The 21,578-nt window shown below is 34.2% G+C and overlaps 1 protein-coding gene across 1 annotated transcript in view; it reads right to left on the bottom strand.

Moving 5' to 3' along the window:
* The window catches only part of CACNA2D1 (calcium voltage-gated channel auxiliary subunit alpha2delta 1), a 366,445-nt gene that overhangs the window by 79,468 nt on the left and 265,399 nt on the right, over positions 1-21,578 (bottom strand). Inside the window, exons 8-11 of the mRNA XM_053977961.1 lie at positions 19,550-19,619; positions 18,641-18,691; positions 17,491-17,590; positions 1,894-2,052 (exon numbers count right to left, since the gene is read on the bottom strand). Of these exons, the coding sequence (XP_053833936.1) occupies positions 1,894-2,052; positions 17,491-17,590; positions 18,641-18,691; positions 19,550-19,619 (380 nt within the window). The remainder of the gene's footprint in view (positions 1-1,893; positions 2,053-17,490; positions 17,591-18,640; positions 18,692-19,549; positions 19,620-21,578) is intronic.

Consider the following 21,578-nt stretch of genomic DNA (forward strand, 5'->3'; position numbering starts at 1 on the left):
GCAATACTGCATTTATATGGACCTTAAAGCAAATGGACTATTTGAATTAATAAATATACAACTGGCAACTATCTCCAAGCATATTATTTTATTGCTTATTTAAGCCTGCATTATACCACCATATTATATTGTCCTGTCACCAGAGCCTTGGCCTGAACCCATCACCAGCCCTTTACTCTTCCTGTTAGATTTGTCAGTATTTGGAGAGGATGAGTATATAGCCAGAACCTTTTGCAATCCACAACGTCCAGCCAAAAGTTCTAGGCTTGCAGCGATCATGTGAGGCTAATCACTCTTCTGCCTCCAGCTACAAAAGAGATGGTCCCACTTTAACACTCATCTCCAATTATTTTTTAAGTAATACTTTAGTCCCACAAAAAAGTCCAGTTTGAGGCTTCCCCTGTGTTCAGCTTTTGTTAATGTTTCCCATACCTGGTGCTGCACCAAATGTAATTCATAACTTTAAGCAAATATCAATATCATGAGGAAGATATTTGTCAAAATTTCTTTTCTTCCTGGTTCCCTCTGCATAAGATGTCAACAGGTGCAGAACAGGGGAAAATGCCATCCAGAATGGGCCAAAATGTCCAACAGACTTCAAAATATTGTTTGTGGTTTTGTACAACCATCAGCAGAGGACACCCACTCATTTCCCCCCTACACTCCTCTGCTAATCTGAATAGTAGTGTAATGAGAAAATTCCCATAAAAACATTGCGTTTTCTTTTTCTCCATCAATGTTACAAGGTTATATTTTTTTTTACAGCAAATCTAGCCTTAAACTGCATATACAATGTCAGGGAAGTGTCCTGAATTTCAAATCTGGCAGACTGGGGAAAAAGAGCATAAAAAAATCAAAACCACAACCACAAAAAAAAAAAAAAAAAAAAAAAAAAAAAAACCAAAAAAAACCAACACCAAACAAACCAAAAAAACCCACAAAAAACAAACAAAAAAAAAAAAAAACAAAAACAAAAACAACCAACAAAACCACATAAAACAAGCCAAAACAAACAAACAAACAAAAACCCACAAAAGAACCCCAAACCAAACCAAATCCAAAACAAAACCAAAACCAGTAAGGATAAGAAAACTTAAGCTTTACCTTACCTGCTGTCAAGTAATACAGCTTTATTTAAGCTAAGATTTAAGATATAATATGCCTACTTCAGGAAGGTAAGAAGTAGAACTACTTTTTAAACAACTACATGAACCATTTAAAATTTTCTAATAAACCCCAAACATTTGCTATAAATGGGAAACATTGCTATTCAAAAAGCTAGTGCCTGGTTAGCAAGTGCAATGTATTTAAAAAATTGACACAATGCATTTAATTTTTGAGGAAATTATTCTTTTTATACATGAGAAAGAGAAAGGAATTAGAATAGTCTCATTGAGTGAATACTATGCTTTAGGCATCATCAGCCTAGTATTCCTCTATTAGCCAACTCATTTCCTACCCTCTATCTTGCTCAAACCATGGTAAAGTATTTATGACTTCTAATAAATGTGAAATTGTAGGTTAATTAAGCATTGTTGGGAGATAATGTGTTAAAAGTGAAATAATAACACAGTAACACAGATCTTTCCATTTTAAAATTAACTGAACCACTACCACAAGTATGTGTCAACTGTGAATCACATGTTAAATGAAAAAACAGATGAATGAATGAAGTAAAACAGTACAACCGATTGAAAATCAAATTCATTCCAAAGCCTTAGCAACCTGCTGGGGAACCTGCAATGAAAAAAACATTGTTGGGATAAATTTACTGGCTAAATATAGGTTTGCACTTCTACCACTTAGTTACACAATGAAAGAGTAAGCAGTGGCCTGCTGAATATTCCAGTTCTCCTTCACTTGACAGAAGAGAGATCTTACTTAAGTACTTACATTTAGCAGCTGTTCAAAAGCATAGCTAAAGCCTTTTTTGTAATCCGTAATTCCTTTAGCAGAGATTTTATAGACAGCTTCTTTCAGTTTCTTCTTGTTCCTCACATTAGCTTGGACAAGATGATTAAAGCAGCTGACATTCTGAGCATTATTATTAAACTGCAAAAAAAATAGAAATAGTATTAAAGACAGTTCATTTTCTTTTCTGTGTACTGTAGCAGTAAAGATTTATGTTTTCTGGATCTTTGTGAGGTGAAGAATGTCAAACCTAGATTTTCATTTCCACTATGCTGAGAGCAACCAGTAGTGACTGGGGATTCCAAAATGAGTCTAAATATTTAAAAAAACAAGTATTTGATGCTTCACTCTGTGTCAACCCAAAAGATCTACTATAGTGGAAAAAATCACACAAATTTTGTTTCAAGTTTACATAAAGAAATAAAACTTAGAAATGCAGAGTTGAGAAAATTTTAAAAAAAATAGATAAAGGTATATTTTGCCTTTTTTAACCCCCTGAAAAATATTGGTTGAGTTATCAGGTGACTTCCGTATTGCATTAATTAGTTTGTTGTTTTACTGGGTTACTTGCAGATCAGACTCAATTGGTATATATAAATTATGGAAAGCAAAATACACTCTTAGAAGCACAAGAGAGTATAGCTGCAAATATGACAATACTGATGATAGGAATAGAAATTTGTGTCTTGAGAAAACACATACTTCTACTGTCTTACTCACATATCCATAAAGACTACCCTATGAAAAGTAATTTATATGATATTCTGACATTATGTAAAAACATACACAGAATTGTTTTTTAAGTGCAAAATGTTGTCTGCACAAGTGAAAATCAGTTTAAAATTGCTTTTAAATTTGTCTCTGTATAAATATACATATATATACATGTATACTAAAATACAGACCTCACAATTTACATTTCAACTGAAAGCAGATTATAATGCCTCTTCCGGGTTATGAATGTTCAGTGAAAGTAAACATAAATGTAATTTTATGCTGTCAACCTGGTGCAAAGCCTTAAAATAACTTAAAAGTCAAGTCTCGTTGGCTTAAGTCTCACTACTGCTAACTAGTCCAATAGTGCTCTGTAGGTAAAAGGTAAATAAGGTCCCAGGTTTCAATAAATGCTCAACTACTTACACATCTAAAATAAATCACTAAGTACCAGGCACAAAGTACAGAGAGAGAGCTGCTTTCAGCAGCAGATACCAACCTATAACTGTATGACACTTATAACAAACAAAACTTAAAAGGATAAAAGGATTGATGGTATTAAACCATTTTTAATAATGCCTAGTATTTCAAATCATGTTATTAGGGGGTTACACTGTATGTTCTTAATGTATTCCATATTGCCCAAAAAAAAAGTATTTTTGGGACCAAAAAACCCAGTATGTTTTGCTGCTTAAGCAAAACCATGAGATAATCACACAACTGTAACCAGTTCACTTTGATGCAAAACTCTTACACACTCCATGGTGCTTCCAATAAAAATTTCTTATAGAAGTAGCCAGTAAATCACCTAATGATTATTGGATACATAAACCATGTGGGAATGAAAATAGTTATTATGCTGTGGAATTATTTCAGTTTGCCTCAACCTAAATTTATAGTCATGATAGGAAAATTACAGACATAAAGTAATTTTATAAAGACAAGGTCTGAAAACCAATTCAAACTGTGAGTTGGGGTAAAAGTGCAGAAATTATATCTAGAAAGTAAAAAAAACCCAAAAAACATTACCAAGTAGGCAGCTCTGCCCTACAAAAGTCAATTTCATCTGAAAAAATAAAGTGAAAACACTCCACTGCTTCACCAGTGATATAATATAGAAATTATTTAAGGACCTAATTTAAAAGAAATCCTAAATTCAATCCTATGGCACATGCATGCCTTGTTTTGGCCATAGCAAACAGCAATTTACACATTCAAATGAAAATTTAGTGACAAGAGAAAAATTCTTCCTGGAATGTCACTACATTAAACTGCCAATCTAAGTAACTTGCTAGCAGTCCTGAAAATATATCAGGATAGTTATTTCTAAGAAGGTCAGGTATCCAGCACATGGATTGGTAATTATGGCTATGGAAATGATTTTTAAAAAATTTTAAGGAATACTGGTTCAAACTGTGCAGGCAGCTGACAAGGAAACTGCTATACTACACTTACACATTAAACTGCATTGCACTGTACTCACACACTCTGTAAAGTGAACAAAGGGTCAAACCAAAGCATCTGCATCTGTAGATGCACAAATGCTGACGTAAAATGAAGGAAAGAAATTACACATTTGTAGCATGTAGAGTTACATCAACCAAAGTCTGCAAACGCTCTAATTTAATTAAGCAAATGTATGAGCCAGCTGTTTGCAAAGACATCAGTCAACATTAATGCTAATGCCAGTCAGAAAGGCAGATGAGCAGAGTTTTTGATTCGATGAAGGAATCAGTAGATGGAACAGCAATCCTCCAGAATGAACATTTCCGTTTGCTAGGAGATGAAGGCAAGGTTCAAATCTGACTGATGAAATGCTGATGAAGAGGGAAAGAAAATTCAGGGGTGAATTTAATTAATCTGAACTCCAGTAAAGTATTGAAGTTATGGAAGGATTTCAACTGTAAAAGCCATCAGAACATCCTTCAAACTGACTTTCCATATGCGACAAACACCAGGACCATTCAAAACTTATAGTTAGCCAAACTAAGCCTGCTTTTAGTTATGCTCATCTGAACATAATAGCAATAGTGGTACTATAATTTTTTGCACATCTTAATTTACAAGCCAAAAAAAACTGCTGTAATCCTTTTCTGATTACTGGTCACATTGTCTGACCCATATGTACCATAATAATGCTTATTTCAGATCACAAGATTTCTTGAAAACACAATCACTTAGTATTTAACTGAAAAAAGAATGTGTAAGCTTTCAAAAACCAGTTGACACTTCAGAAATTCCATGTTCTTACAAAATCAAATCCTATCAAAGGTGTAAAATTGATGTAATTACAACCCATACTATATTGAACAAAGTACCCTCAGTGAAACATGTCAGCTGGGTCTTTATCAGCCAAGCATTCCCCCTAATTATTGCAGTAAATGTAAACATATGCAACAAAAGTGCTATTGGAAAAAAAGAAATAAATGGATTTTTTTTATGATGCCATGGGCTCAGTGATTTACTTACAAAACAATGTAGAGGCAAACCTTTCAATTGCTAAAATGTAAAGCCACCCTATAGAATCTGTCACCACCAATGTCAGCTTCTATTTTTTCAAGTATATGAACAGCTTATTCTTTATCTAAGCTAAAATAAGAGAAACTTGCAGCAAAACAGCTGTAAATCATGGAAAACAGGATAACCTTGAGCTTTTTATTTTAAATCATCATGAAGTATTAATATAATTAAATCTGTCTTGTAATTATACCTGCAAGATATAGGATCTAGATGCAGTTTCCACTGGATTATTTCTCACTACCACATTTATTTATATCCTTTTGCAGTCTTCACCTCTGGGATGTCCCAGAAGAATCCTCTGCTCTGAGGAAATAAAGACCTTCTCCTCACAGGTTTGAGCAGGAATAACTAAGCCTGCTACTGGGGCACAAAAAATCTCAAGAGAACTCATCCTCATCGACCTCAGACTACCAGTTCAATCTTTGGCCATATATGGGGCAACTCAATAACCTGAAAGATAAGAAAACCAATTCAGCTTAACACAAAAATCCAAATGAAGGGCTTTGAGCCTAATGCTGCTTGAACTTTGTCATTCTGGAGAAGGTCTGAAACAGAAATACTAATCTGACAGTCTTACAAGGACCTTATCTTCTTATTCAGAAAAGGATCAACTTATGAAAATCAAGTGAAAAAAAAAAAAACAGTGAAAAATTATACAGAACTGCAGCAAAAGATTTAAATGTTTGAGACCTTTTCCATTCATTGGGTAGTTCCACTGAGCTGTGCGCTCCTCTGGCCATATGGACCTCTGCAATCCAAGTGCCCCAAGAGCTGAACTTACAGAAAATAGGAGGCTGTTATTCTGAAAACCTCTTCTAATTCCAGAATAGTTACTTATGCATTGCCAAAAGCCTCTTCTTTTCCACAATCTCAACCTGGAAATCTGTCTAATAAAATTACTAAAATTGCTACCACAACATGAGGTTATTAGGGAATTCAAGGGAAGTAAAACAGAAATATTGAAATATTTCCTTTATCTGTTCCACTTTGTGGATATGCAGATCAAAGAATGAATAGCAAGACCCTACAGACAGGTATTTTCATTGAGAGGGGAGTATAAGGCAAAAGGAGGGGAGGTGGAAAAAAAAAAAAAACCCTGGAGAAAATGTCTGAAATGAAGAAAGAAAGTATCAAAATTCAGTATGAACTCTGTGATTCAGTTTTAAAAGGACAAAATCTTCTGTAATCACCTCAGTACTGCAAAATGCAAAACCAAACGCCAATAAATTGAAAACTTCCAAAAATTTTTCAAGTTTTAGTCACTAGGTGGCACTAAAACAAAAAGAGTTGAACTGGTCATAGCAGTACCATGAAACGTGGAATTTTACGTGGAATTTCTGGTGGAGGACATTAGTGCTTTCTGTTGCTAGCATAAAATTTAAATTTCAACTAAACCAATAAAAAATATTCGTGTTCTAAATGACCGAAAACCCACAAATATTAAAATCCAAACTTCCTCCTTAAAGGAAAATTTATACATCTTGAACACAAGAGGTCCTGACTCTAGGAGGATGAAAATTACAGAAAAGCTGTATGTAAACCAGTCTACTTTCTAAATGTCCTTCCATGCCTCCAAAATCTGTATAAGTGATAACATAAAGTATGCAGGACCAGGTCTTTGTAAAAATTCAGATTTTCCCAATCATCCTTACCGACTGCCTCCCTTTTCTGTCAGTTTACTGACATCTATTGATTCAACATATTATGTTTAATTAGAATCTTCTGGAAATGCATTTGTAAGTTAATAATAATAAAAGAAAATCAAACCACAAAACAAACAAACAAACAACCCAAAACAAAGCCCAAACCAAATAAAACTAACCTAAACCAAACAAACAAATAAACAAAATAAACAAAAAACAAAACCCCAAAACCAACAAAACCCTAGGAAAATCTCCCTTTCCAAAAATTTCTGACATTAAATGAGAACCTGACTTAAACTGCATGAAAGTGGTGCATTTTTAAAGATTCATATATATTTATCTTTTATAGAAAATATTACAAACTTGATCCAGGCAGTAATTTCTACATTTAAACTTGCTATAGAAATAAAACATATTTAAAATACCAAAATCCTAATAGATTAATAAATCAATAACATCATTCCAGGAAAACTGAAAGTTGAGGAAAATATAGTGACTTTGCTAAAGACTTGCTCAGATACTACTGCTGTTGACTTTCAGCCTGCTGAGGTTTGTTGCTATGCTACTTCTACCTCGTGGCTAAATCAGCTTGGTGACCCAGTTGTATCTATATGTATCAAATGAGCAATAGTGAAATAGATCTGATTTCACCAGGCTTTCATTTTGTAGCTAAATCCGGCTTTGTCATTTTCTTTTTTTTTTTTTTTTTTTCCCTGCTGCTTTAGCCTTGGTAATAGGATTTCAGGGTTAATCCCAAGAATAACTGAATCTTGAATAAGGCCAGTTAGAATCTGTATTTGAGTAGTGAGAAGACATTATAAATATTTATCAGAACCCATTTAGAGAATAACATGAAGGCAATTTTCCAAGTTTTATTCCCATGTAAATTCTCAGTACACAGAAAATCTGAAGTAGTTCAAGCAATAAAGGTTTGTAATTTGGCATGATAATATGTGATATCAAAGTTCACCATTCATTTCTTACTATAAAATAACTTATTTGATTACTTATGTACAGACAGCCTACAGTACAATCCTACAGATACACGGTAGAGAAGATTTAAGAAACTTATTCCAGTACTAAGAAGAAGGACACCTGCATTTCTTAAACTGTATTTCAAGTATCAAGGAAACAAAATTAGGATTATATGCCAATTTGTACTATTGGCATTTCCTGAGATTTAAAATGTAACACATTTCTTTTCACTGTTAAACATATATATGTCCATCATACACCAGAATTAGCAGAATTCAACAACAATAAAACTGCTTAGATCAATAAAAAGCTGTTGAAAAAATATTGCAGAATAATATAAGATAAATATTAGGGAAAAGGCCAAATATAAGACCAAAGTCTGCTCTCAGACAATATTATTATCTGCACATAAATCAATGCAAAGCTTCCACTCAGTACCCCAGGATTAATGTTCAGACCATAAAGTATGATGTTGCACTGCCAATCTCACCGTTACAACACAGAACATCAGTATAGGCTCAAAGATGAATTTGCTTAGCAAGATGAAATTTATGGTCTTTTGTGCTGCTGTGGCTAAGTTAGCATGCATTATTTACTTAAAATCATGTGTTTCTGATTTCCACTGAAAAATTCAGTACTGTAAACTTCAGCATCTGCCAGGGAAAGCTGGATGATCTGAACTAGAGGGCTGCTGCACTGCTGCAGCCCTGCAGCCTGCCCTCCACGGCACTGCTCCCCAGATCCACTGGAGAAGAGAGCTGTAACAGGAAGAAACTTCCTAGAAAATTATTTTGTAGACAGTTTCTTGTTATCACTTGACAGAGAGAATCTTCATTGAGTCAAATTCAAGTTGTTTAAAACATTAAACACTCTTGCCAAAAAGATGAATCATGAGAATATATCAAGTTGGAAGGGATTCATAAGGACCATCAAATCTAAATCTCCGTTCCATGCAGGACTACCAGAAACTAAACCACAAAGAGCATTGTCCATAAACTCCTTGAACTCTGACAGGCTTGGAGTAATGACCAATTCCCAGGGGAGCCTGTTCCAGTGCCAGACCACCCTTTCAGTGAAGAACCTTTTCCCAATGTCCACACTGAACTTCCTTGACATTCCTCATGTCCCCTCACTGGCCATCAGAGAGAAATTTTTAAGTATTAAACTGTTACCTATAGATTCTCCTGATATGTGAGGTTGCTCCTCAGGATATGAAGATGAATGTTTAATTGGTGCAAGAAGTTACAAGACAGACACACATTTTAACATCAGCTCACATGGCAAAGGGACAGCAGGGGGCCACAGTACCACCTCTACATTCTCACATCTTGACTCCCATGTGCCTGTTCCCCCTTTAGGGCAGAGCACTGTGCCTGACTGGGCAGGTGCCTGGAGTTCCAGAGCAGTGAGGAGGCTGCAGCAGCACAGTGCTGACACAGGAGATGCTGCTGCTAAGGCAGGAAGTGCGAGACAGGAGGGAAAAGTGTGAGTCTTGACAGTGTGAGTCTTGAGAACTCTATCAGTATTTCATTCATGCTTTGCCTAAGTTAGGAGATCCTTTAGATTCACTCCAAACTAAGATACTGCCACACATAATTATTACCTAACCTTGTCTCAAAACTTCAGGACAGCCTGCATTTTCTTATTTGTTCACTAACATGCGAGTTCTTTCTCCAGAAGAATCATTAAAGCCAGCCCAGCCCAGCCTCTTCTGAACTGCTAAGGAATGAGTTTATTGTTCAAGAAACCATTCTCCCTTATAAATTTTTAATGATATTGTCACAATGCTTCCTGATAATAGTCTCTTATTTGGAAAGCTGACTCAGCAATGCATTTTTGGTCCAGCATCTGACAAGTCATAAAACATTCCAAGATCAATGACATGTCTGACAAAGCAGGGGCCTCTTTAGCAAGATTTGTGGTTTGCTGAAAATTAAGAAACTGGAAGGATACAACAGATTTATTAGCCAGGGGAACCATGAGTTAGAGCTATAAAATCATTTTATATACCACTAAACTACACATTTTAAATACTACTTTTTATATACTACTTTTTATACACTACTCATTTTAAATATTACTAATATACTAGAGAGCTCAGATTTATTCTGGAAATCACAGACCCCCATGCTATGTGTTGTTAGAAGTCTGACTCCCTGAAATTTGACAGCTATAAGAGGAGACAATAAAAATGTGTATTGATGCCCAAAGCAATCCCTCAAAATAGGAATGGAGGTGACTTTTCTAGTCATCTGGAGCTGTCATCTATATTGTACAGTAATAAATGTACAGTTTCCAGCAACATTCCTGCTCCTGACATCCTAATGTAGAATTTGAGCTTCTAATTTCCACTCCCTTTGGATCTTCATGCACTCAAGCATAGTATTTCCTAGAATTAATGTTTCGTGACAGATACAAAATGAAACAGATCTTGTTTTTAAATTTTGCTATTAGTTTTCCAAATCTTCCCATGTCTTTTTTTCTATCTTACACATATTTTAAACATTTTCCTTCCACAGCAAGCTTAAGTTACAATTAATACTATAAAGTGCATTTCAGGGTTGCTAAGTATGGAATATTTAAGAGAAGAACCCTTAAATAAGAGTAAGGAGATGGATTTAGTTGGTTTGGAGATGAAAAAGTTGTGTAAAACAGAGGTGCTGGTCCTAGAGGTCTCTAATAGTGAAACTCGTATGTGTGCTAACATGAATGTTCTGCATTTGTTTGTGTTATCTGTGTGGATGGCCTGATTTACATATATATGTGTGTGTGAGTGTGCTATGTAGACATATATATATAAGTTATGTATGTATGTATGTATATATACATGTGCTCCATGTATATTGTGCCAGTTGGGAAGACATTTGGTAGGATACATGGCACAGAGCTGCAGCAGCCTCACCTCTCTTGGGATGTTGAATCTGGCATGATATGCTTTCCCCTAGCAGGTAAAATAATAGATGTATAAACAAATAAATTCCAGAGTTCAGATGGCTTGGTTACTAATTTGTAATTCTAAAAGAAAAATACAGCTTCTAAAAGTTTGTCATGTTTATTTGTAGCTATCTAAGGCTCAGTTTAAATGAGAAATTAAGAAAAAAACTGTTGAAACACATTCTTTCTTTCTAAATCCTGTAGCAATATATCAGGTATGCCCAGATGGTCTCTGAATAAAAACATGAGTAGCTTCTGTGCAGGATCTGTCTGACTGTAGTGTTACAAAGGCTTAGTAGCTTATGCATAGTTCAGAGGTGAACATGGCAACTTGGCTTCTGGAGATGGTCCTGGTCCGAACTGTAATTTTCAGAGAGAAAAGAATTGACATGATTTTTATGATATATCGGTTTTTAAGCACTGACATTATTTTTAGCCAGATGTTCCAGAAGAAAAATAAGCAAGTACCACAAGGAATATTATCACTGGGATGGAAAAGTAACACTTCATTTTCACCTCACTGTCATAGATGATTCTGTATTTGTCTGCTTTATATAAGTATTTGCCCTTTGGTCTTATTGCACAAACAATATTGTAGGGCTTGTTAAAATGAAGTTAACAAGAAATTTTTACTTGCACTAAGGATAAGAGAAATCTTAAACTACTGAATGTGTCTTTTGCTAGATAGACATGGAAAAACTGTTAAGTAGACAGAGAAAAGAAAAAAGGAATTGGTATGTATTCCCTGTTTGCAATAATAAAAGCTTTGCAATACTTACTATTTTGAATATTTTTATCACACAAGGGTCTTAAGTACTTTCCAGTCCATTAATAAATAAGGTGGATGATGAACTACTTGGGACAAACATTTAAGTTGGCAGGATAAAACAAAGAGAAAAAAAAAACCCAACCAAAATCTTTACATATCCTTGATTTCAGGCTAAAAGGGGCAATGAGACACTCTAATCTGACCTCTTGCATACTGTCTCACCACCCACCTATCACTGGTCATTAAAATTCCCTTGGCTACTTCTGCAATAAACTGTTAGAAGAAGTACATTTAGTGGTAGATGTTTGCTTAAAGTGCATCTTCCAGAAAGGCATTCAATATTGGTATGAAGAAAATAACAGTCTTTTCTTGGATTTTTTTAAAGGCATTTTAACTAGTTACATGTCATTCAAATTTATTTGTCTTCAACTAGTGCTTCTTGCAGTGTTTTTACCTGACAGGTTTGAGAACCTATGGATACAAGAGTTTCCCCAGCAACAGCACTTCTCATCTGTGATGACATCAGTCATTAGATTATTTATTTCTGTACCCTGGAACAACGAAAAAAAAGCTCAAATTCTGGAAGTTTGAGAGCATGCCTCAAACTCACCTTCTCAGACATTGCACTCAGGTGTGTGAGAAGATGCTTTCTAGAGCCAAGCAATCACCTGTAAAACACTTTCAGTCCTCAGAGAAGACACAATATTTTTCGTAATATCTGAGCCAATAATTTTTGTGTTAAATTACTGATATGTTCACATATATGTAACAGTATTCAGCCACAACAAAGGAGTCATACAGTCAAAATCCAAGTTCAAACACTTATAATTTGCCTTCCAGGAGAAAATGAACCATCAATCCATACCCTATTTAGACAAAAAGTTGTCTCTAACCATGTCACTGGAACTGTACAGGATTGCAAGAAGCTCGAGTCCTTGTGGTCCCTCACTTTTTCTTTTTCTTGACAACAAACTGTGTAATTTGCTTTCCTGAGGATCAGGGTCCCACTGGAGTCAATCTCATTTCAAAAACGTCAGCTAATATAATATCCTATCTACCCTAATCTTCCTCTCAACTCTATCCCCACATGAAAGACTTTTAACAGATCTTTACTGATTCCTTTCTTGACTTTCCTTTTAGAGAGAAGGTAAAAAGAAACATAATTCTACAAGCAGATAAACATCCCATGACACTGTTCATACTACTGTAATTCCTGATGTGAAAAATAAATTTCTTTCCAACTTCTTAATAATCCCTTGGTTTCCATAATTTCCAAATTTTCTCCATTGTTATTTGCAGAATATTCATCTTCATTACATTTGCTAAACATGTCCTCCAGATATATTTCCCCTACATTTATTTCCATAGATACATAGCCTTGCTCTACCTGTAATTATTAGCAATGTAGAAATTGAATACTAGATTTTGATCAAAACTTCTCTAAGCTTTTTTTAACCCTGCACCTACAGTGCTATTAAATATACTTGTATGAAAAAAAACTACATTTAATTCACTTGCTCCTTGAATATAGAAGATGCAAGATAATGACTTACCATTAAGGAATGCTAATGATTTTCCACTAAGGAACATTGCTACCAAGATGTGTTTATCTGCAGCTATCATTGCTCTCCTTCTCCTGAAAATGAACCATCCAATTTAAGACTAACTGAAAGGTCAGTTAGATGGATTGCTGTTAAAAGAATCAGGAAGCTCAACAGTCAGACCTAAATTTGTCTTTCTATCACTTTCCAATGACTAGGAAAAAAACACCAAAGCATGTCCACTGCCAAAAAAAAAGGAATTGCATGTATTTGTTTACTGTCTCACACAGCTATGATGCTGATGAGCCTGCACATTTAATTGCAGCTACTGTGATTCATTACTTGAAATGCTTCAGGATTAAATCACTTCTTATGCAGACATACTTATTGTAGAGGGAACCTGATTCTCTATCTAGTGTTTTATTTGTCAAATAATGAAAAAGATGGCTGGCATCTTCATATTATCTCCTTAGTATTGTCCATTAAGGAAAATGAGAAAGTAAGAAACAAAGTACATTGGCAAACCCCTTCATACATCTCATTTCCTCTAGATCCACCAACAGAAATACTTCAGTTACACTGATACCATGATCATGTTTGGAAAAACTAAGCACCACTGAACTTTTCTGGTTCAAAATTCAAAAACAGTAAAAAACCCTGTCATACCATTTTAGTATGCAATTTAATTTCAGGTCCACTAAAAACATTACATTGAAATAATAAAGGAAACAAAATTTAAGTTATTTTTAAATAAAATTCTTCACATTTTTGCCAACTGAACAGAAGTACATTCCGACAAAGCTAAAATTTCTAGCAAAGGTAGTATAAGCATGACATACAACCTGGCTCTAGAATCTAGCATTCTCTTCCCTCCACTAGGACTTCAGGCTAAGGTTTCCATCTGTGGCACGTTATTTAATTTTTAAAATAAACTTATGAAAGTAGTTCCCAGAAGGAAGGAACATGTCCCTGTATTTAAGATAATATAGATGCAATATGAACTGCAGAATACAGGATGGATTATGTAGCAGAAGGGGAAAGGAGTCCTTTGATATATTGAAAAGACTTTTAAAAAACTTTCTTTTCCATCTTCTAGCATATTTAAATATTTTAATTAAGAAGGAGTAAAGATTTTACCATTTTAGGAGTAAGAGAGACAAAGTAAACAGGTTTGCAAACACTGAGCTGTGGAATTATATGAAAAACTGCTGTTAAAAATCAGTGGGGAAAGAGGTTAATCATCCACAGATTTTTTTTTTTATCCCCAACAATAATTTCATAGGCTGGATGCACAGTCTTTTCTTTGAAATGAACTCATGTAGAAATCACCTTCCCTCTGAGTTTACTCAACGTGCAGAACTGCACAAAAGCAGGAGATGAGCTTTCAATTTTCCCAGAATATGATTCTGTTCTATCTCATATACTCTTGACATTTAATTTCCAGTTCCTAAGCAGTAAACACTAGTTTGGATTTTTACAAAGGCTAAGTGAATTTTAAAAGTACAGCAACTCCTGACCTTTAACACATCTGTTGCTGTAAGGGAGGTTTCTCCTTTGTGTGGTTTTCTGCACCTCTGCAGATTTGAAATACATTTCTCCTGCACACTACCCACAATCACAAATTACACTCTCTGTGTCAATATCTGAAACCGAGCCACTAAATCACGACGTGCTGGGATGGAATTGCTGCCCCTATCATCTACTGCTCGCTGCTATCAAAGCCTCTAACCGGATTAGTGGGAAAACAGCTGTATTACTCATACATTTAAGCCCTTGCAAACAGCAGGTTTTCTCCTTGCAACAAAGCACAGCACTTCAGATAAGGAACATGCAAATCCCAAAGGAAACCATGATATATTAACCCCTGGCTATCTTTTTACAACTTAACAGTTCATTCAACCTTTTTTTCCCTGGACATAAATGCAGGAACTATGTTTATTCAGTAGAACGAATGTTTTTAGCACATCTATTTTTAAGCTTTTTTTTTTTCCCTAGGATTTCCTCATACACAAAGCACAGTACATTAAATCCTCCTGTCACTTTTAAGAAGTGATTGACATGAGTTTAAATCCATGTCTTTCAGTTGTGGGCATGAATCATCGTGCATATGGGCTTTGTGGGACAACTTCTTGGCAGAGGTTAGCAGTGAAACAGTTCTCTAGTTAACTCAAAACCCCAGACCAAAGACTCCATGGTTATTAAAGCTAACAAGCCATAAAACAACTGTCACATTTTAGTCCAAAAGATCTATGAGGGAAAGAAAAATTGTGGATAACTTCTAGTTAGTATTAGTGTTCATGGATCCGTATGCTGATGCTGTATTAACATTTTCACCTAGCTTTTTGGACTTTTTGATTAGCTTATCATGTCTAATACTGGGATGCTTTGGAGAAAATGTTCTTATGCAAAAACATGCAATATGTTGAATAAATTAAAAAAATATTGAATAAATCTGCATTTATTTCATCTAGAACAAAATGTTTAACTTGTTTTTTTTGCCTGTTGAGCTTATTAAGAAAGCACTGGAGTTGGACTTTAGATAGACCTACTCCATTATGGAATATTTTGTGAATCAAGATGATAGAATCATAGAATTGTTTATGTTGAAAAAGACTTGAAATATTATCTAGTCCAACTGTTAAACTGATTCTGCCAAATCTTTAAAAACCAAAAGAAATCTTTAAAAAAAAAATCTTCAAAGACCAAACTTCTGTGTTCACTTCTCTCACTTATAGAATGCCTTATAGTAGTACAACCATTTGTTTCCTATCTATAGCATACAATTTCCTGTCTATTTGAGAAATAAAATATATGTTGTAACTCCTGCACCTCAATTCCATTCATAAATCATCTGAATATATGAAAACATAGGTTATACCAAAGTAATTTTAATTACAATTATAATACTGAAAAGTTTTAATAAAGACAATTTTAAATTATAAGGAAACAACATCAAATAGCACTTTATGAAAGATTTAGAGATGCCATGCTCTATTATGCACATTTCTGTGATTGCTGCCCTCCAAAGATGATGAAAACAACACGACCAAAATTTCCTCTTCGGTTCTGCAATCAAATTTCTGATGTGAACCTCTAAAGTTCACCCAAAGGGAAAAAATGGCTGTTATATATTGTAAGTAACTAACTCCTGGGGAAATACACTGTAGAAAATATCTGAGGGTTTCTAGTCCTGTTTTGACACAAATCCCGACCTTGAGGCCTCATTAGAATAATAATGACCCTTAGCTAATAAAATACAGCCTAAGGAAAGCTTAGCATTGATACACTATTTCTGGTCATCTCGGAGCAAATGTAACAAAAGAGTTTGGAAATATGTGTAAATCAAGAGGTAGTAGGAGTCTAGATTTTCCAGCAGTGAAAGCTGGCACAGCTCCACTGAACATTGAAATCAATTTCCATCAGTTTAGATTACAAGCTTTTTTTTTTTTTTTTTTTGTAAATTGGTGAAACTAAGAAGATTTTAATTCCCCAGTACCATACAGAGAAGCTTATTTCCTTTAACAACAATAATAAAAAACATCAGGTTTTTTTTTTCCCCACTGCAATTTAGACCAAGGAAAATGGTCCTATCCACAATTAAAAACTTTAACAAGTGAAACAGCATTGAGAGTAAGCACTTGTCTGCTCCTTGCAGAAAGTTCTAGCTAGATTGTCAGCAAACCATGAGGCAATAAGTGGTTTTTAAAAAGATTTCTTTCACTTATATTTCAGGTCTTTCTCCCTCAGGCTGGCTACAACATGACTCTAGAAGTTGAAAATTATCTGCAAAATCATTCCAGCTACACATCATTGAGGTTGTCTCTTGTTTTTAAGAATATGCCAGTGTTTTCATCCTAAATACACAGAGTCAAAACTCTACAGTTGAACATCTTAATAAAAAAAAAAAATTAAAAAGCTTTTCCCAAGGCTAGAACATCACATTCAAGGTATTCTCCTGAAAATGGAAAATTTCCCATACCTTCTTCATAGATTCTTCCCTCTATTTTATCATTTATTATGAGAAAAATTCTTTTGCCACCCATCAAGTGGTAAAGAACTGTAGAAATTCTCAGAAACATTTCTTGGTCAGGTCACCTATATGCCTCCAAATCTACTGTCATTATGCATCAAACAACATGAGCAATCCAAACATCTTCTGTGTAGATATTTTGTGAACTAGCAATTATTTCAAGAGAATTTGCATATACCAATCTAATGGGAGAGGTTTTATACAAACAATAGAATTATACTGGAAAGGAGAATTTGGCTCTGCAAGAGTTTATTTAAATTACTTTTGCCCTTCCCTCAAATGTATATGTAATATCAAATCTAGGACATTCATTTTATTTTATAAGAAAACAGATACAATATATTTTAAGTCTCTTTGCAGCTTAACATTCAAGTATCTCACATCTAGTATTAAATATAGTTTGCTTTTGGCTTTGTTGACAATGCAAATTCTGTAGAAAGAACAGATACTCACTGAAACTACATTCACAAAGTCATCGTCAGACAAGGTCTCCAACATCTCAATGACTGACGTGCGGATCAGCTTCAATGTCAACCCACTGACACTCCCACTCCTAAAAAAATTCACAATAGAAAAGTTGAATTCAGCAAATATTATGTAAAAAATAAAAAGAAAATACAGAGCACCCACTTTAACATTAAAATTTTCAATTTAATTCCTGAATTCTCCAACTCATCATTATTAAACTATTTATCATTATTAAAGTAAGTCCAAAACTGGCATACAAAGTCCCAGTCCTGTGCCTCAGATGATGTCATAATGCTGCATTCTTTACTCATTTCCTTTTCAAGGAATCTGAGTTTAATACTTTCAACCAATGCATTATCTAAACATTTTATACTCCTACACTCAGATTTACAGCTCTGGATTTCCAGAGATGCAAATGACAGCTTCTTTGATTCAAGGCAAAACCTAAGCTGAAGTGAAGAAATAACAAATGTTGGTAAAACTCACTGCTGATATGAAAGCACTTCACCACATGTAAAAGCATTAAATGCAAATTCTATGCCTGAGAAGCTTTTTAGCATAAAACAATCTGACACATTAGGTTCAATGCTCCCTTCAGTCCCTCAAAATTGCCTACACCACAGAAACCTTGCTGAAGCAGAGAGCAAGTTTTATTCATTTCTTTGCTTGCTTTCTAGCAATTGTTTATGGTAACCAAACTTGGCGATTTTCAAATCTGTCTCGTAAACCACACAAACTCCACATACATCCTTATCTTTCATGTGCATTAAATCATTGTCACATCTATTGTAATGCTTCTAGTAATTTGTTTAGACTTATGCTTTACAACAAATCTTGGCATGCACATGAGAAATATTTACTTGATTTCTGCAGTTATTAATAAGTTGAAAACAGAAAAATATTTAAGTGATTTAAATAAACATTTCCTTGCCTCCAATTTAAATAACTTTCATGTTTGGTTTGGGCTTTTTGGAACTCTTTTCTATTATGTATTTATTTTGCTCATACCAAGATTTTTGAACCTGGAATACAGGGACCCTTAATTGCCTCTCTATTTTTCAGCATACAAGATTTGTTCGATGTACCAAAGTACTTTTACCCCACTAATGTCAATATTCAGACATTAAACACTTACGCATCCACTAAAATAAGCATGTCTTTGGGAGATGCTGCTCCTTGGATATACCTGAAATAAATAAATGGTATGAATTACACAAATTTGCATAAACATTTTTTTGTGTGTGATGGAAGACACTCTGTGATCTCTAAACTCAAAGCAGTTGAACCAACGAAATCTTCCTGTTGTAGCTAGTACAAAACCCTTGTGTTGTTATTTCCTCTCTTGCTGTGTCTCCTAGGTAAATCTAAGTCTAAACCACATTAGGGTACTCTGGACATAGGAGATACTAATCAAAATTCACTGTTTTCACACAACTGAAAAACAGGAATGCTATATCATAGCTACAGATCTTGATGACAGATGAATTATTACTCAGCCCAGCTTAGGCAGAAATACTTAGTCCTCTGGAAAAAATATGTCCAACTATATCCAAGTATCAATATGCTTTATGTCTTGAGAGGGTTACATTAAAAAGTCATGAGAAGTAATCCCACTGCTCTCCCTTCTTTTATATATCTAGTGATTTTATTGCTGGTCTAAACCACTGAGGCATATTTTTAAATATTGGTAAAAATCTGGAAGAATGGTTCAGTCTAATACTTAGGATTATAATTGATTTTGGCACAAAATCAGTTTTTGACTGTCTTACACCTATTTGATAGTTATTGTCCCATGAAAAGTCTATGTAATCCAATAGTACAACAACTATAGTAGATATTGCATAACAAGTATAATTTGAAATTTTTTTTATTTAGTAAAACTAACAAGTTTTAAAAAGAAAATAACAACATCTAAAATAAGTACCATTGCAATCATGCAGAAAAAAAGATTTTTACAGCAATATCTAGAAATCATATTTTATATATATATATATATATATATATCTTTATATATATATATTAAACCTTTAAAAAGAAAGCTTACCATGGTCTTCTGCGTACATCATAGAGATCTATTTTGTTAGGAGTTCGACTTTTATCTACCCATGGGGAAGCTAAAAATACAAAAAAAAAAAATGTATGGAATAATATAAAACTCTATCTCAAGTATTTTAATTACAACAATGTAATTAATCAGTATCACAGCCTTTGTACTATATAAATATCAACATTTCACATGGATAAAAAAGAGTCTGCATTTGTGTAATATGTTGTTGAAATACCTAGACACCTTTCTACATATTACCACATAATACAAGGCAATAAAACTATATATATGCATGTGTGCACGTATATGAATATGTGTATGTGTGTTGAAGAAACAGGTACTGACTATAACTGACCACTGATTTCAATGGAACCAAAAATTCAACCAAAACACTTCAGATAATGAAACAACTTTTTTAACAACAACTTAATTTCATAAAAAGTTAACTATTGCTGCATATAATAATGGTATCTCAGTTATTAGCCTAAATAATTTTTCACTGACTCAAGAGCTTTATCTAAAAATGCATATTAGAAAAGTAACATGAAAGTAGCATATTCTCTGAAAAAAAAAAAAAGAGATGTAAATATCTATGTCTTTGTAAAGAAAATGCTAAGAATGATGACCTTTTTCAAGGCTTTACCATAATTTTCATCAAGGGTGGGAATTATTTCCTTACTGGAAAATAAATTGACCCTTTCAAAACCATGTGACAGCTTAACGAACACAAATAAAAATGTGAAAAGCTACAGGGAATGAGATAATGTCTCACAATTTGTTCTCTCACTGCATGCCAAAAGCCTTGGGGGTGCTATTTCCTGACATCAGTAATTTTTCTGTCTAGGAAATTAAGAAAGATATAGGCAGCTCCAGGATTTTTCCTGAAAAGTCATATTCCTAAGACAAAATGGAAGATTTATATATTCACCCACAAATATAGAAGAAGCCATCAGCTTTGAGCAGCTGCCAATTTTTGATTTTATAAAATGAACCCTTTCCTAAGAGATCAAACCATGATCTGGCCTATCACTTACTGGAACCTTTAAGCTGAGTGTAACCCACATTTAACAGTACACATTTAGCAGCCACAGAGAACACTGTGTATTGTTGCATGCCAAGAAAACCTCAAAATCTCTACCAGTATTGTCTATGATTTCAGACTAGACTACCTAAGAGGTCCTTTGGGACCTGGCAGGATAAAAGAAGTCCCAAAAGTATTTGTAATTTTCAGAAAGGAGAGAATCTAATTTTTTGAGATGTATATATGTTAAAATTCTAACTTATGTATCATTACTTAGACAGGCACAGTTCAAATTCACCAGTATTTTACAAGCTCACAAAGTTAGCATATGTTCAATGATGGATTTTTTTTGTCTCTGTCCAGGGAATGTATCTTTCAGATACATTCCCTGAGACTTGCAAAACCTTCATGGAATGTGTTCGTTTCAGTTTGTATTATGAGTGCTTTAGGTAAAATAGCAAATATAAATCAAGATACTGACCAAGGCTGCCATATCTTTGCCAAAACTTCCAGTCATTTCAGTGACATCCAGTAAAAAGTCTATGCCCTACAAAATATGTCCCTCATAATTGACACATATCTTGGACAGCCTTCATAAACTGAGAATTATCTCAAGTTATGATCCGGATTTATTTCAAAACAACAGAGAAAATTCAATTTACACTGGTAATTTTACTTTATTTCACATGAAAGATAAGTTCAACTCCTTAAGTTCATTCTGTAAAGCAAAATGATGGTGGTTTAAAGATAATTTGAAGGCAGGAGCTGAAGGAGGGCCCTTCTAACATCATCTTCATATAATACTGTGACAGTGAATGCTGACAGAGGTAATAATTTAAAACTGAACAAATGTTCTACAGGCAGAATGACAGAATGGCCTTTTAGCTAACATAAATTATCTACTGAAAACCATCATAGGAACATTTAGCTAGAATCCATCTGATATCACAATCTTCACATCCTACTTTAAACTACAGGATAATTTTTCTATGTTCTAAACTAAGA

Source organism: Vidua macroura, chromosome 5, assembly GCF_024509145.1.
Source record: "Vidua macroura isolate BioBank_ID:100142 chromosome 5, ASM2450914v1, whole genome shotgun sequence".
In the NCBI taxonomy this organism is placed as follows: Eukaryota; Metazoa; Chordata; class Aves; order Passeriformes; family Viduidae; genus Vidua; species Vidua macroura.